The sequence below is a fragment of the Callithrix jacchus genome, chromosome 16, assembly GCF_049354715.1.
Source record: "Callithrix jacchus isolate 240 chromosome 16, calJac240_pri, whole genome shotgun sequence".
NCBI lineage: Eukaryota > Metazoa > Chordata > Mammalia > Primates > Cebidae > Callithrix > Callithrix jacchus.
The window spans coordinates 34,274,745-34,291,501 of record NC_133517.1 but is presented as its reverse complement, the minus strand read 5'-3'; the positions used below and the strand labels follow the sequence as shown (position 1 = coordinate 34,291,501).

The window sequence follows — 16,757 nt, the reverse complement described above, 5'->3', positions numbered from 1 at the left end:
CATCACAAAGATTGCAGATATTATGAGATTCACCGGTTTTCCTGAATAAACACTCCTTAGATGGTTGTAAGATTTTAGTTAATTTTTGGGTTTCTGGAAAACATTGATTTTGATAGTTTTTACCAGTGTTCTCATTGGCTTTATATAAAAGCAGATTTTCAGAGGTTCTTACTTTTTATTCAAGAAGTACTTCTCCATAACTTTACATTTACTATCATCACATTTAAAGTTAATTTGTTAAATTTTTACATTGATTTTCATTTATTTATAATTTTTATAACCATAAAATAGAATATAATGGCTGAGTAAAACAGAGGTTGCTGCTTAAAAGCTCAGTGTTGGTAATCTATCAGATATTGCAGGCTGAATGTTTCAAATGCTTTTTGTTTTTTAACTTAATTTTTGCAGGCACCTAATAGTGTATATATTGATGGAGTTCATGAGCTATTTTGATACAGGCATGCAATGCATAATAATCACAATAGGGTGAATGGGGTATCCATCCTCTCCAGAATTTATCCTTTCTTTGTGTTACAAACAATATGATTTTACTTTTTTCATTGTTTTTAAGTGTACAGTAAGTTTTATCAAATACCAGATCTTATTCATTCTAACTAACAATATTTTTGTACCCATTAATAATTCCCACTCCCTCTACCTCCTCCCCACTACTTTTCCCAGTCTCTGGTTACCACTTTTTTATTCTCTATTCTCATGAGTTCAATTGTTTAAATATTTTTAGCTCCACAAATAAGTGAGAAGAAGCCAACTTTGTCTTTCTCTACCTGGCTTATTTCACTTGACAGAATGACCTCCAGTTCCACCCATGTTGTTACAAATGACAGGATCTCATTCCTTTTTTCATGAGTGAATAGTACTTCATTGTGTATAAATACCATGTTTTCTGTATCCATTCATCTACTGATGGACACTTAGGTTGCTTCCAAATCTTGGCTACTGTGAGTAGTGCTGCAGTAAACATAGGAGCGTAGATATATTTTTGATATCCTGATTTTCTTTCTTTTGGGTATATACCTAGCAGTAGGGTTACTGGATCATCTGGTAGCTCTATTTTTGGGTTTTTGGAGAACTTCCAAACCATTTTCTATAGTGGTTGTACTAATTTACATTCCCATCAACAGCATATGAGGGTTTCCTCTTCTTCACATCCTCACCAGCATTTGTTCTTGCACCTTTTAGATAAAAGCCATTTTAACTGGGGATGGGATTTCATTGTATTTTTGATTTGCATTTCTCGGATAATTAATAATTTTGAGCACCTTTTCATATACCTGTTTGCTACTTGCATGCTTCTTTTGAGAAATGTCTATTCAAATCTTTTGCCCATTCAAAACTCAGATTATTAAATTTTTTCTATTGTGTTGTTTGAGCTCTTTATGTATTCCAGTTATTAATCCTTTGTTAGATAGTTTGCAAATATTTTCTCCCATTGTGTGGGTTGTCCCTTTCACTATGTTGATGGTTTCTTTTGCTGTGCAAAGGAAAAGCTTTTTAATATGATGTGATCCCACTTCTTCATGTTTGCTTTGGTTGTCTGTGCTTGTGACTAAAGATATCTTTGTCCAGCCCAATTTCCTGGAGAGGTTCCCCAATGTTTTCCTTTAGTAGTTTCAGAGTTTGAGGTTTAAGATTTAAGTCTTTAATCCATTTGATCTGATTTTTGTATATGGTAGAAGATAGGGTTCTAGTTACAGTCTTCTGAATATGGATATCCAGTTTCCCCAGCACCATTTTTTGAAGAGACTGTCCACTCATTAATGTATGTCTTAACACCTTTGTGAAAAATGAGCTCATTGTAGATGTAAGAATTTGTTTCTGGGTTCACTATTCTGTTTCATTGGTGTATGTGTCTGATTTTATGTGGGTACTACACTGTTTTGCTTACAATTGTTCTGCAGTATAATTTGAAGTCAGTTAATGTGATTCCTCCAGTTTTGGTCTTTTTGCTCAGGATGACTATGGCAATTCTAAGGTTTTTTATGGTTTAATATAAATGTTAGGATTTTTTTTTCTATTTCTGTAAAGAGTTTCATTGGTATTTCATTAGAGATGGCATTGAATTTGTGGTTTGCTTTGGGTAGTATGAGCAATTTAGCAATATTGATTTTTCCAATCCATAAACACAAATATTTTTCAATTTTTTATATGTTCTCTTCAATTTCTTATCATTGTTTTATAGTTTTCCTTATAGAAATCTTTAACTTCTTTGCTTAAGTTTATTCCTAGGTATTTTGTTTTATTAGCAGCTATTATAAATGGGATTACTTTCCCAATTTTTTTCAGACTCTTCGCTGATTTTTGTATGTTGATTTTATACAAAACTCAACTCTTGCAACCATATTGAAATTGCTTAACAGTTCTAATAGTTTCTGGTCACATTTTTTGTTTTTTCCAAATAATAAGACCATATCATCTGCAAACATGGATAACTGGACTTCTTCCTTTACAGTCTGGATGTCCTTTATTTCTTTGTCTGATGGCTCTAGCTATGACTTCTAGTACTATGTTGAATAATAGGGACAGAAAGTGAGCAGTCTCATTTTGTTTCAGATCTTAGAGAAAAGGCTTCAGTTTTTCCCCCATTCAGTATGATATTAGCTGTGGGTCTGTCATAAATGGCTTCTATTATGTAGAGATATGTTATTTCTATGCCCAGTTTTTTTGAGAGTTTTTTTTATCATGAAGAGATGTTGAATTTTATCAAATGTTTTTCACTATTAATTGAAACGTTGTGTCCTTCATTTTATAGATACGATATATCACATTGATTAATTTGTGTATATTGTATTGTCCTTGCATCCCTTAGATAAATTCCACTTGCTTGTGTTGAATAATATTTTTAATGTGTTGTTGGACTTTGGTTTACCAGAATCTGGTTAAGGATTTTTGCATCGATGTTCATCAGGGATACTAGCCTGTACTTTTAATGTGTCCTTGTCTATTTTTGGTATCACAGTAATACTGGCCTTGTAAAATGAGTTTGAAAGTATTCCTTTCTCCTCTATTTTTTTGGAAGTTTGAGTGGGATTGATATTATTTCTTCTTCAATGTTCTATAGAATTCAGCAGTGAAGCCATTGGGTTCTGGGCTTTTTCGTGTTGAAAGACTTATTATGGCTTTGATCTCATTACTTGTTATTGTTCTATTCAGGTTTTGGATTTCTTCATGGTTCAATATGGTGAGTTGTATGAGTATAGGAATTTATTCATTTCCTCTAGGTTAACTAATTTATCGGCATTTAGTAACCCAGAGTAGGCTCTCCTTTTTTTGAATTTCTGCAGTATCACTTGTAATGTCTCCTTTTTCATTTCTGATGACATGCACACCAAGTCCACTGGTTCTGAGCCCAGCAAAGAAGCAGGACTTGCCAAGGAATTTCAGTCTTTGTGGCCTAGACTGCCTTTCAAGTTTATCTAGAATCCCAAAGCCTTTTAGTCCATGGTTATAGGGCTTGCTGAAACTCAGGTATGTATCACCGGGATAGAAGACTTGCCTTTGTCTAGGACTAGTCTAAATGCTCCCTCTTTGGGTATCAGCTAAGTTCTTCCCTGTGTGGCTTTCTACACTGTGACAGGGCAACACTGAGTTCCAATGCAAATTCCTACAATCACTGCACTCTGCCTACTCCAGCTACACAGATTCTCTCTCAACACAACATGGCCAATGGTGAAGTATGGGAAAGGGGTGGTGTAGGTGGCTCAAGATTGTCTTTCAAACCCCTACTTACTTCAGTGCCTCTTTCCTTAATATGATGTTAAAACCAGGTTCTGGTTCACCTGATTTTTGGTTCTCCTGAAGGTGATTTTTTTTTTTTTTTTTTAATTTTTTATTGGATTATAGGTTTTGGGGTACATGAGCAGAGCATGCAAGACAGTTGCGTAGGTACACACATGGCAGTGTGCTTTGCTTTTCTTCTCCCCTTCACCCACATTTGGCATTTCTCCCCAGGCTATCCCTCCCCACCTCCCCCTCCCACTGGCCCTCCCCTTTTCCCCCCAATAGACCCCAGTGTTTAGTACTCCCCTCCCTGTGTCCATGTGTTCTCATTTTTCATCACCCACCTATGAGTGAGAATATGCGGTGTTTCATTTTCTGTTCTTGTGTCAGTTTGCTGAGGATGATGTTTTCCAGATTCATCCATGTCCCTACAAACGACACGAACTCATCATTTCTGATTGCTGCATAATATTCCATGGTGTATATGTGCCACATTTTTCCAATCCAGTCTATTATCAATGGGCATTTGGGTTGATTCCAGGTCTTTGCTATTGTAAACAGTGCTGCAATGAACATTCGTGTACATGTGTCCTTATAGTAGAACGATTTATAGTCTTTTGGATATATACCCAGTAATGGGATTGCTGGGTCAAATGGAATTTCTATTTCTAAGGCCTTGAGGAATCGCCACACTGTCTTCCACAATGGTTGAACTAATTTACACTCCCACCAACAGTGTAAAAGTGTTCCTTTTTCTCCACATCCTCTCCAGCATCTGTTGTCTCCAGATTTTTTAATGATCGCCATTCTAACTGGCGTGAGATGGTATCTCAATGTGGTTTTGATTTGCATCTCTCTGATGACCAGTGACGATGAGCATTTTTTCATATGATTGTTGGCCTCATATATGTCTTCTTTCGTAAAGTATCTGTTCATATCCTTTGCCCACTTTTGAATGGGCTTGTTTGTTTTTTTCCTGTAAATCTGCTTGAGTTGTTTGTAAATTCTGGATATCAGCCCTTTGTCAGATGGGTAGACTGCGAAAATTTTTTCCCATTCTGTTGGTTGCCGATCCACTCTAGTGACTGTTTCTTTTGCCGTGCAGAAGCTGTGGAGTTTCATTAGGTCCCATTTGTCTATTTTGGCTTTTGTTGCCAATGCTCTTGGTGTTTTGTTCATGAAGTCCTTGCCTACTCCTATGTCCTGGATAGTTTTGCCTAGATTTCCTTCTAGGATTTTTGTGTGGATAGTTATTCAGTTTGGTGTTTCTGTGGGGGGATGATCACTAGAAGATTCTGTTCAGCTATTTTGCTCATGAGGTTAATTTCTTATATACAGCCTATATTTAAGTAATTTTATAGTATCTCAATGTGACAATCTTTCCTTTATTAGTATGTTTAGATGTTTACATTTAATAAAACTATTGGTATGTTTTCACTAAGGTCTAACATTTTATTATTTGTTTCTCTTTGTTCCCTTTGATTTTATCATTCTTTCATTTTCCCTCCTTTTTTTAGATTGCTTGAACATTTTTTAGTATTCCATTTAAATTATGTATTGTGATTTTGACTCTAGATTAATGTTGTAATGATTGCCCTAGAAATTATATAACATACACCTAAGTTTTCAGACTAACTCAAATCAATTTTTATTCAATTTTCTATTTTTAAATATATTCTAAATTATCTAAAATTTTAACATTTTAAAAACTTTAGTAATCCAATACATTTCATACTTTAATGTAATGGAAATAAGAAGTGTATTCTTCTGTAGTGCTGGTTTTGCTATTATTGTTTATATCATTTGGCTTTGCTGTGCTCATTTATGAGCAGCTTGGGTATTTGTCATTGGTTATGGAAGTTTTATCCAGATAGTACATTTTTTAAATAATTCAGGAACTTAAATGCCTACTTACAAGGAATTATGCAAGTGAATATAGTATTGTGGCACAGGTGTTTTTGATATTTAAATGCCAGGCAAGATATTGGTGTCCCTGCTTGATGCATGTTTTTATTATAGTCTAATAGTTTTGCAATAAAATGTGAAAGGTACATGCATAGTTAGGAGAATTATTATACTCTGGTTGCTGACATTTTATATTAATAATAAAAACTGCAGGCTATATGTGCCTGTGATTCTGTTTCAGAATAAAATTTCCTACGACTCTTTCCTCATGTTGTGATTAGTTTAATTGAAGAGTATCCTGAAATTGCTAGATCTATACCATTAATAAGATGGTTATCATAGTTAATCACTTATTTGTATCAATACACTTTTCTCAATTGTGTGCAATAAAAGTACAGAAATGAGTATTATGTTCAGGTTGATAACTAATGTGTAAATGAAACTGGTCAACTGCCTGTTATCCCAAACCTTATATAAAAGACAAACAATAAACAAAAATTGTTCAATTTGTCAGGTGATAAAAAGCACTAAAAAGAAGAATACAATTGGCAATGGGCAGACAATGAAAGTGAGATAAGTATTGTTTTAGATAGGGTAGTCAAAGAAGTCCTCCTTCATAAGATTTCATTTAAGCTTATACTTGAATGAAGTTAGGAAATAAGCCATGTGGGTAGCTGATAGAAACAATTTTAAATACTGGAAATATCAAAGTGCAAAGATTCAAAAAACACTAACTCCTAGAAAAAGTTTAACAGGTCAGTTGATCAAAAAAAATTCAATGACAGACTCAGTGGTCCAGAACAGACCCTATGTTCATTTCCCAATTTTTGAATACATGGGCTTAGATGATAACCTGGAAATAGACAGGATCTCCAGCATGGTTCCCTAATATGTGATATAACAGCTATTTTGTTAATGAGTGTGAAGTAGAAATATTACTCCCTTTCTTTACTAAAATGGCAAAGAAAAGGAAATGTACACTCCTGGGGAAATTTCAGAGGTTGACTCTATCATGACAAACTTTATATATGCAGTCACACTGATTATTTTCACTGGCCTGGTTATTTCTTCATTGTGATTAATTATATCATGGAAACCAACTGAGTACTACTGAAAATTTAAACTTCCAGTAGAATTTTCTTACTGTAGCAGAATAATAAAGTCCCTAGCACATGGTCACAACTATCCAATCAACCAAGCCAATGCATTTTTCTCAAGTCTCTTCAGAGATACTGCAAGAGGCTGTCTGTCCTTACTGAAAAGGACAGCAGTATACTTATAGTCCTACTACAGGAGTAGATTAACTCCACATCTCGGTGTTAAAAGTATGATTCCCAGAAATTTCAACTGCTTCACAACCCCACAACATATCACAATAACAATGATATGATGTAAGTCTTGGAGAAGCCATGAAAAGTGTCTGAGACATTTCATTCAGATATATACATAAGAGAGACCATCATTAACATTCTATTAAAAGAGTTGTGTTACCTAAATATAATTTATGGAGGTCTGAATGTTGGAATTGTCTCCCAGAATTAAAGGTCAACTTGCCACACCCTATTTACCATTACCATCACCAGTAAGCAGGGTGCACAGGCTCAGCTTTTTAAAAAATAAAAACAACACTCACATTACTTGATAATGTCATGCATCTATACTTCTATTACAACACTCTTCTACTAGGCATATGTTGCAGGGAAATTTGTACATGTAAATCAATGAACAGACATGTTTAGAAATATTCATAGAAGCATTGTTCATATAGCACTCACAGAAAAAAACTGAGAATAATCTATAATTGTCCAAAACCAGGAGAATAGAAGGAAAAAACATTATATAGAAAAAATGGAATGCAATAAAGCATAGAAAATAAATGAACTATATTGATGGCCATAAACAAGAATAAAACTCTAAAACAAGATGTTCAGTAGAAGCAAATTTTATAACAATATATACAATGACATTTCATTTATATGAAGTTCTCCTACATAAACTGACAAAACTAAACAACAGATTATTGGCACAAATGTAAGTGGCAAATACATAAAGAGAATTAATACAAAATTAATACTGTGATTATCTGTCAGAAAGATGGAGGGCCCTGCAATTGCAATGGAGTATATAGAAGGCCTCTTAGCTACCGGTGTATTTTCAACTTTTAACTTGGATGATGAATCATGGTTGTTCATGTTCTTGTTTTCTAAACCTGTAATACTCATTTTTATCTATGTAGGGAACCTGAAAAGTTTCTAGAGTCGAGTAGAGCATGGGACAATAAAAGGTTCTCCAGTAGACTGCTGTGACAGATACTCATCTCTTGGAGTCTATGACATGGTAGATTCAATGGAATCTGTTAGCTAACTGAGACATAGAAGCAAGCCTTCAGCAGTTCCCAGTAAAAGAAAAGTGTCAGTCTCTAGGGTATTTGAACCATACCATACCTCCTTCAGCTAGTAACATCACTAAGAAACAACTCCTGGATTGCTACCAAATGGATGGAGTCATGAGACTCAGGGATCAGCTGGCCTGAGCTAATTTTAATATTAAAAAGCATTTGTAGATAGATCTTTATCATATTCTCACCCCAGCTAGAAGTAGACTGCTATGTTACTATAGCTATCATTGGAGATAAACCGAAAGGACAGTGAAAAAGAGAAATTGTCCCAGTAGCCAAAGTCTGAGTATTACATTTTGTTCAGTTTATCTGGAAACAGAGGTAACCTAAGAAAAGATACAATACTAGTTCTCCTGAATTGAAAGCTGAACTAGCCACCTAGGCAGTTTGAATTCTACATACCTATAAGCAAACTAGTAAAATGAACAATCACAGTGTTGGCCGAGAAAATTTATGCTGGTTATCAAGGTCCATTGAAATGGTTTGGTAATGTATAGTGCATGTCAAAAGGAATAGGGGAAGATGTAAGAAAATTCCTGGGACAACTTAAGTACTACTTTGACCAATGATAAAATTTTATACAATTTTTAAATTTTCAAAGGCAAAAACCCTCAGCAAACTAAGATTCTTGAACTGAGGTTCAAACTAAGAATATCTAAAATGAATACTGAAGAAAGAAAGTCATAAGTTACAACTACTATGACCAACTAGAGAACTGAGAATGACAGCTGGAACCTATATTTCTTTGCTTGCTCCTAGAATGTAACACTCATTTTCCCTACACAACCAATTTCCCCATAAAATCACTATTATCAAAAATTTAGAAACATTTCTTCCTCTTCTTTTAGGCCAGATCACAATAGAATAAAAGGAAGACTCGATGTCCCTTAAGATCCTGGACTTAGTCAACAGCAGCTCAAGCTTGATTGAGATATATGTTTGGGTAGCTGTGGAGGGTTGTGGGGATATCCTTAGATCATTTTCAGATTTCTTTTCTTTTTTTTTTTTTTCTGAGACAGAGTCTTGCTCTGTCACCAGGCTCCAGGCTGGAGTGCAATGGCGTACTCTCGGCTCACTGCAACCTCCGCCTTGACAGAAATTCATCTTGAAATAACATGAAAATGGGAGAGAAAGAGATTGAGATTGATTGATTGATTCCAAAATATAAGGGAAAAGGAACAAGTTTTGAAGGGATTGACATAAGTTGGGAGTTTTGACACTGAAGGACTTTCTCTTTTTACCACCATTTTTCTTTTTTGTTTTTCTTTGGAATCATGGCTATTTCCTTATATGGCTCACATCTTATAAAACTAAGACCAAAGTAGAATGCATACTTCTTCCTAGGATCATTTTAAACATCTTTCTTAGTCCCTAAAAGATTACCTTTGTGATTGGTTTCTTCCAATCTCATAGGTAATCTTAACAGAAGACAAAGAGGTAAGCTTAATAGAAGACAAAGATTCACTTAATAATGTATGTACAGCTCCCAATTCCAGCAACTTTAACAAATCAAACTAGTTCGTCTCTGTATCCTCCTGTTAAATATAGTTTAAAAATATATTCTTGTAAATTCATGGTGCATAACCAACAGAATTTCCTGCTTCAAGTCTTAAACAGGGATTATGAGTATTAACTGAAAGTAGAGTCATTATTAAAAAGCAAACGTCAATGCAAAGAATTTCAAATTATGTCTGGAGTTTTTGGTAGCAAAGATGGTAGCATGCAAATACGTAATTTTTACTTGCATATACTGTACAGAAAATCTGTAGTATCTCTTTGTAAACAAAATACCTTAAAAGCCATTTTAAGTTATAATTTCTAATTAGTAGATATTACCTGTGTTAAAAGTCCCTTTGCTTATATATTAGTGTGAATAAAACATGTTTAACTCTGGCATTAGTGCTATCCCTATAAAACATACACACACATTTAAGTACATACAAAGATATCTACTAAAACATATATTAATGTTGATAGGTATGAAACATACATTTAATACAAATTATAACTATTTTAATACCTTATCATTTACAATTCCTCATATTACAATATTTTAGGGATAAATACAGTCCTTTATATGTTCTAAAATCTTCTTTATGCCAGCAATTATTTCATATTTAAAGCGATCATTTTAACATGGTTTTTCATGGGAGTTTCCTTAGTTTAATTTAAAAAATAGACTACTTTACTGCTTTTGGCTCTTTGCTGTTCAATTCCTTACCCTTGCCCAGAAACAAGACTACATCTTTGCCCTTTGTTGATATTGCTGCTCAAGCTCATTATCATGTGAATATCTGGTTATTGTTTTACGAATGTTCATTTTCTAGAAGCTCACTGTTTCTTTCTCAACAGCCAACTTTACACTAGCCACACTCATTATCATCATGTGGCAGTACTGCTCTTCCTCTGCCTTTGCTGCTTTAAAAATTAATGCACTGTTATTTTCTGAATACTGCATAAGCTGCTTATGAGTACATTATGCTATCAAGCAAGCACATGCAGAAAAGCTTCCTAAACTGTTATTCTTTCAATGAAAATACAGCTGGTTCTGCTTCAAAGGCACATCTTTTCACCTGCAAATGGACTTGCTCCTGCACTTATTCCTCAATTCATTGTCTTTTATTTGTGTCTAGAAATCTTTAATTGCCTTTAATTAGAAAAAAGTAAATTCAGTGCTTTAATCTTGCAAATACATTCAATCATAATTCTGTCTGGGATGAATACCAAATTCTATTCACTGTCTGATCTCTATAACAAAGATATATAATTTATTGTCCATTTATATAGACCACACCAATTAAGATACAATAGTATAGCAGAAAGATAAGAGTCAAAATATTTGAAAAGAAAAATTTGCAATCTAAATTTAATTACTCAAATGAATTATTGGAAGATGAGTTATTTACAGTATGCCAAAAATACTGGCAAATAATATTTGGTAATCAACAATAAAGACTTTTATATTTCCTTCAACATTTTTAGAATAAATCTCATCAACTGCTTCATATCCTTCCTCCCTTCATCAAAAAGCAAAACATTACTTGGAATCTTACTTTTCTTGCATTACCTAAATTACATATAAAAGTAATACAATTTTTCATATAAAGTAAATTTGCAACTGCCATATGAACACTATTTTCAGTTCCTATATTGCAAACTACAAATATCTGAAGAAGACTCATTATAAAACTAGGGGTCGATAGTCTTTTGTATGGAATCTTGTTAAAAAACTCTAGTAACTATGTCAGCAAACAAATGGCCTGCATTTTAATACCTTCAAGATGAATAAAATTACAAATTCTCACAGGAAAATAACTAAGTAAAACATTAATCAATCAAATTGATAGAATGAAAATAACTACAAAGCCATAAATAATCCAGTAGATTACCATCAGCATAAGGTATCTTTATATTAGATAAATCGTGCAAATGATACCATAATTTCCCTAAAGAAAAAAAGTATTATCTACAAAAGTAAACTATGCAAAAAGTAAAACTTTCCTCAAAATTATTTAGAGATATCCAGACTATAGACAGCAGGCTGGTAAATTCATCATTAAAAATTTAAATCTCGTGCAATATTTTTATTTTAATTATTTTATAGAAGCAATTCAAACCAATGATAATTTTTCAATGCTTGGACAGAACAGCTTGTCATACATTGCCATTACAGAGAATACACCATCATTTAATTCCACATTAGGTACTAAGAAACAAGCGCCAAGCTTAGAGCTGCTAAATATAAATCAAGTTACTCAAAAAATATACATGAATTTCCAAGAAAATTCATATGAAAAATCTGAACCAAGCAACAAGTTATACATGGAGGAGGATTATAGTTAAATAGAAGATATTATAAATAATATCAAACTTGAATTTGCAAGATAAGCATACAAAAAAAATCCACAAACATTTAAGAAGTGGTTATATGCAGGATACCCTTGGGGATCTAGAGAAGTAAAATCAAAAACAAAAACTAAAAGAATAGCACAAAACTAAGAATCACCTGAGAATTCGGAAAGTTGCTTTATTGATTATTTAAATATTTATTAAGTACCTTTTGTGAACATCATTAGAGATGCCAAAAGTATTAGATGGAGCTTCTGTCATCAATAACATTTAAATTACAGTAAGTACAATTTTAAAAAAGCATACATGAAAGATAGAAAAAATTAATCACATATAAAAGTTTAAAAATCCTTATTGTCTAGGTTAAATAAGAATACCAATATACTTTATTAAGTCAAATATGCCACAAAAATATGAGAAATTCCTCCCCCATTCCCAAAGGAAAAGAAAAAAAAATAAATGGAAAATGTTGAAAATTGGAGAATGCAAAAGAAAACGTGGTCAAAATGTGCAAGAAAAAAGCTTAGAGTAGAGATTACTCAAGGAAAATCACTACAAATGAAAAATGTAAATAAAAATAGCAAAATATGCAGATTTTTTATTCATAGTAAATTACATTAAATTTACTTGCTTAAAAACAAAGATTTTCCAGCTGTATTAAGAAATCAATTACATCATTTATTTATAGATAAAAATAAAGGAATAAGAAAAATACCAGAATACTTAACAAAATAATGGTATTTTACCAATATTAATATAAAACAAAAAGAACTCTAAACAGAAACTTCATGAATACTTTATGAATAAAATGGCCATGATATAATAGAAAAGGAAACTCATATAAATATTGACCAATTTACAAATGCTAAGCAACAAAAACTTAGGTTCAAATATACAAAGCAGAACTGGATAGAAGTACAAGAATTGAAAACTATAGTCTTAGGGTTTTCAAAAATGACAGCTAAAATATATAAAAAGTACAAAATAGATGTGAAAACCGTAATTAACATAAGTAGTACTGCATCCGAATAGAGAATACCTATTCCTTTCAAGCACAGGGAATGTTAACAAAATTGACTGCATACTAATTCAGAGAGGAAACATTAGTATCAAAATGACATCATAGAGAAAACATTGTCTGTATAAAAAACAAGGTTAAAAATCAATTTGCAAAGAAGAGTGGAGCTTTTGTATGTGATTAGAGTTAAGCTATTATCACTTTATACTAGACTGATGTTTTATGGCAGTCTCAGGGTAACCACAAAGAAAAAAAACTAATAATACATACAGAAAAGATAAATAGAAAGAATCGAAGTATATCGCCACAAAAATTATCACGTTGCAAAGGAAGATACCAAGAGAGGAAGAAAAGGCCAAAAAAAGTGCAAAAGAGACAGAAAACAATTAACAAAAATGACAATAAAAAGTACTTACTACCAAAAATTACTCTAAACATAAATACATTAAACTCAACAATCAAAAGATATAGAGTGCCTCAATGGATAAAAAAAGGTTCAGTTATATGTTCTCTATAAAAGACTAGCTTTAGATTTAAGACACACACAGGCCAAAAGTAAAGAGATGAAAAAAGATTTTTTATGCAAATTGTAACCCAAAAAGGGCAAGAGTAGCTATACTTACATCTGACAAAATAGAATTTAAACCAAAGCTGTAGTAATTACCTATTCTGTGTGTGTAGTAATCACTTACCATTTTTAATATTTTTCTGTGTATGTCTTACCACACACAGAAAAGGTACTATGTGAGATAATGCATATTTTAAGTGGTTTGACTTTAGTAATCATTGTGTGTATGTGTATGTATATGTGCGTATAACCAAACAACATGTTGTACACCTTAAATATGTACTAGAAAAAATATGTACTCAAGGCCATGTATTTGAGAAAGAGTTAAGTCAAATTATATAAGGAACTTCTATTTTACAGTAGTAAAAAAGACAACCTGAATGAACATACCTGACTAGAATATGGTCAAAGATCTGAACAGACATTTCTCCAAAGAAAATGAAGAAAATGACAAACAGGTACATGGAAAGGTCCTAAGTGCAAATCCAACCACAATGAGATAATGTCTCACACCTGTTAGGATGACTGTGTTCAAAAAAACAAAAGATAACAAATGTTAGCGAGGATATGGAAAAGAGGGAATCCTTGTATATTGTTAGTAGAAATGGAAAAAATAGTATGAAGTTTCCTCAAAAAATAAAAATATAACTACTATATGACCCAGCAATCCCTCTCCTAGGTATATACCCAAAGAAAATAAAATCACATTTTAGAGATACCATGTTTGCTGCCACATTATTCACAATAACCAAGATGTGGAAACAATCTAAGTGTCCACTGACAAATGACAGGCCCAAGAAATTTTATACATATATGAAAATACATTTCAGCCTTTAAAAAGAAGGCCCTGCCATTTGGGAAAACGTAGATGAAATTAGAGGACATTATGCTAAGTGAAGTAAGCCAGACAAAGAAAGAAAAATCCTGCATGATCTCCCTTATATTTTCAGTCTTAAAAAACAGATGTCAAATACGTAGAAAAAGAAAGTGGAATGGGGGTTACTAGAGTTGGAGGGAAGGGGAAATGCAGAGATGTAGGTTGAGAGTAAAACTGCAATTATGCAGGATGAATAAACCATGGATCTGATATACCACATGAGGACTATCATTCATAATGTTGTATTTTTACACTGGTATTTGCTGAGAGTTGATTTTAGAACTCTTAGCCACACAGAAAAGGTACTATGCGAAATGATGCATATTTTTAATTGGCTTGACTGTAGTAATCATCTACTGTGTGTGTGTATGTGTATGTATGTGTGTGTATAATAAAATGTCATGTTGTCCACCTCAAATATGTACTATAAAAATTATTAACAGGCTATTTGTATTCCAAATATTTTTCACTTTGTATGCATGTCTTTTGTTTTGCAGAAATATATTTTTCTTTATAAAGTGTACATTTTGCATCTTACTTATGAAATAGATATATATTTTATTTTGGTATCAATTGTTTCTATTTATATGCTGACTTCTACTGTAACTTCTTTGTTTATCCTTTAGTTGCCTAGAAGAGTTATTTGTATTAATTTATTTTGTATTTCCAAAGTAATGGTAGAGATGGGAAAAAGTACACTAAAGGAGATGGTAGGGTGAAGAAGGGAAATTTACCTTTTTGCTTCTAACTAATTTCTAATTTACTACATTTGATTAAAAAATGAAGTTATAGGATATTGATTCTTTAAAACTTGAGGTACCTCCTTTGTCACTAGTATGTAGGTAGGTAATTTTTTAGAAATACTCCATGTATCCTTGAAAAGAAAATTCTGCACCTAGAGCCTAATTTAAAACAGGTAAGCTTCCTGTTATCTTACTGTGCTGAGTGAGCTTTTCTAGTCCACCATTCTACTAGGGTAATATCTCTTTGAGTGTCCAAATATATTTGGGAGTTTCAATTCCAGCTAGAAATCCTTGTATGCTGTCTTCTTTAATCCTTCTTTCAAATATGACCCCTGGAAAATTCTCTTTTTTTTTTTTTTTCTGAGCTCAGCTATCCACTTAATCCACATTTGTTCTACTTCATTTAGCAAATTTTACAGGAGAATTTTGAAGTTATCAAATTATTACCATTAAGAGTCAACAGAATTTATAGTTATAATATGTTAAATTGTAATATGTAATATGTTAATACAAATGAATGATTTAATAAATTATAAAATTTAAAAATGCTGACTGTATAAAAGCATTCATCCTTAATAATAACAATATTTGTTTTTTGTTTTATTAAATTAATTAAAATTATGAGAACACTGAAAAATCATAAGTGCATGAAGTTCATATCAATGGTAAAAGCAGGACTGCATGTACTTTTGCTTCCATAAAGCTCTATAAAGTCCTTCTTCATTCATATATTTCTGTGTATCATAAGTATTAAAGAAAATTTATATGCATAATTGTGTTTTTATCTTAATTCATAGGAGTGTATCAAAGATAATTCATGCTTACCAATTTGTTTTCGGTATTGATCAACAGGAAGTTTTATAGTAGAAGCATCTTTTTTACCCATCTTTGATCTCCAAAATGCCTGCTGAAAAGAAAACAATTATAATGAAATTCTTTTTAAAACAGCAATATCTATAAAATTCATAAATAGTCTATTCTATAAAATTCATTTTTAAAGCAATGGGTACAAGTACCTTTGACATTTATATTAAATATTCATAAAAAACAAAATCCTTTGAATAAATTATCAATGATATAATTGCTGGTAATTAAATTTCTCAATCATTTGTTTTTGGTAACATTTATCTTATCAAGTACTATGAGTGCTCGATTAAACCACACTGTTAGAGAATATTATCTGTAAATATAAAAATAGGTTGGGGCTTTTGGCAACATGTTTATTTACAAGTATATATATTTTGGATATGTATATATATATATACTATGTTACATAAAATGTAAGGGTAAAGTTTAATCTCAAGTATTTTGTATTTTATTTTAAACAGATGACATATGCAACCAAAGCAGATGAATTCAGTTCTAGTTCTGCCCCTGTTAATGTCAACAGCAAAAACTACTACCATTTATTAATATTTTCATGCTTGTTACATCATATGCACTGTTTGATTTAATCTTCAACATATTTTTATTGATATGCAATAGTTGTACATTCTTTGGGGGAATATATATAATATTTTGATACCTGTATACAATGACTAATGACCAAATCAGAATAATTAGAATATCCATCACCTCAGACATTCATATGATCTTTGTGTTGGGAGTATAACAAATCTTCTCTTCTAGGTATTTAGAATATACAATAAATTATTGTTAAT

General features: G+C 32.2%; 1 protein-coding gene across 11 annotated transcripts in view; it reads right to left on the bottom strand.

Annotated features, from left to right (window-relative positions):
- Nucleotides 1-16,757, bottom strand: part of TRIQK (triple QxxK/R motif containing) — a 276,517-nt gene that overhangs the window by 13,714 nt on the left and 246,046 nt on the right. For 6 of the 11 annotated variants that reach the window (XM_078353600.1, XM_054246741.2, XM_017965450.4 and 3 more), the window contains one exon: nt 15,922-16,003. In XM_078353600.1, the coding sequence (XP_078209726.1) occupies nt 15,922-15,982 (61 nt within the window). In that variant the 5' untranslated portion in view covers nt 15,983-16,003. The remainder of the gene's footprint in view (nt 1-15,921; nt 16,004-16,757) is intronic. The other 5 variants (XM_078353601.1, XM_054246742.2, XM_035277631.3 and 2 more) reach the window with 1 other exon arrangement.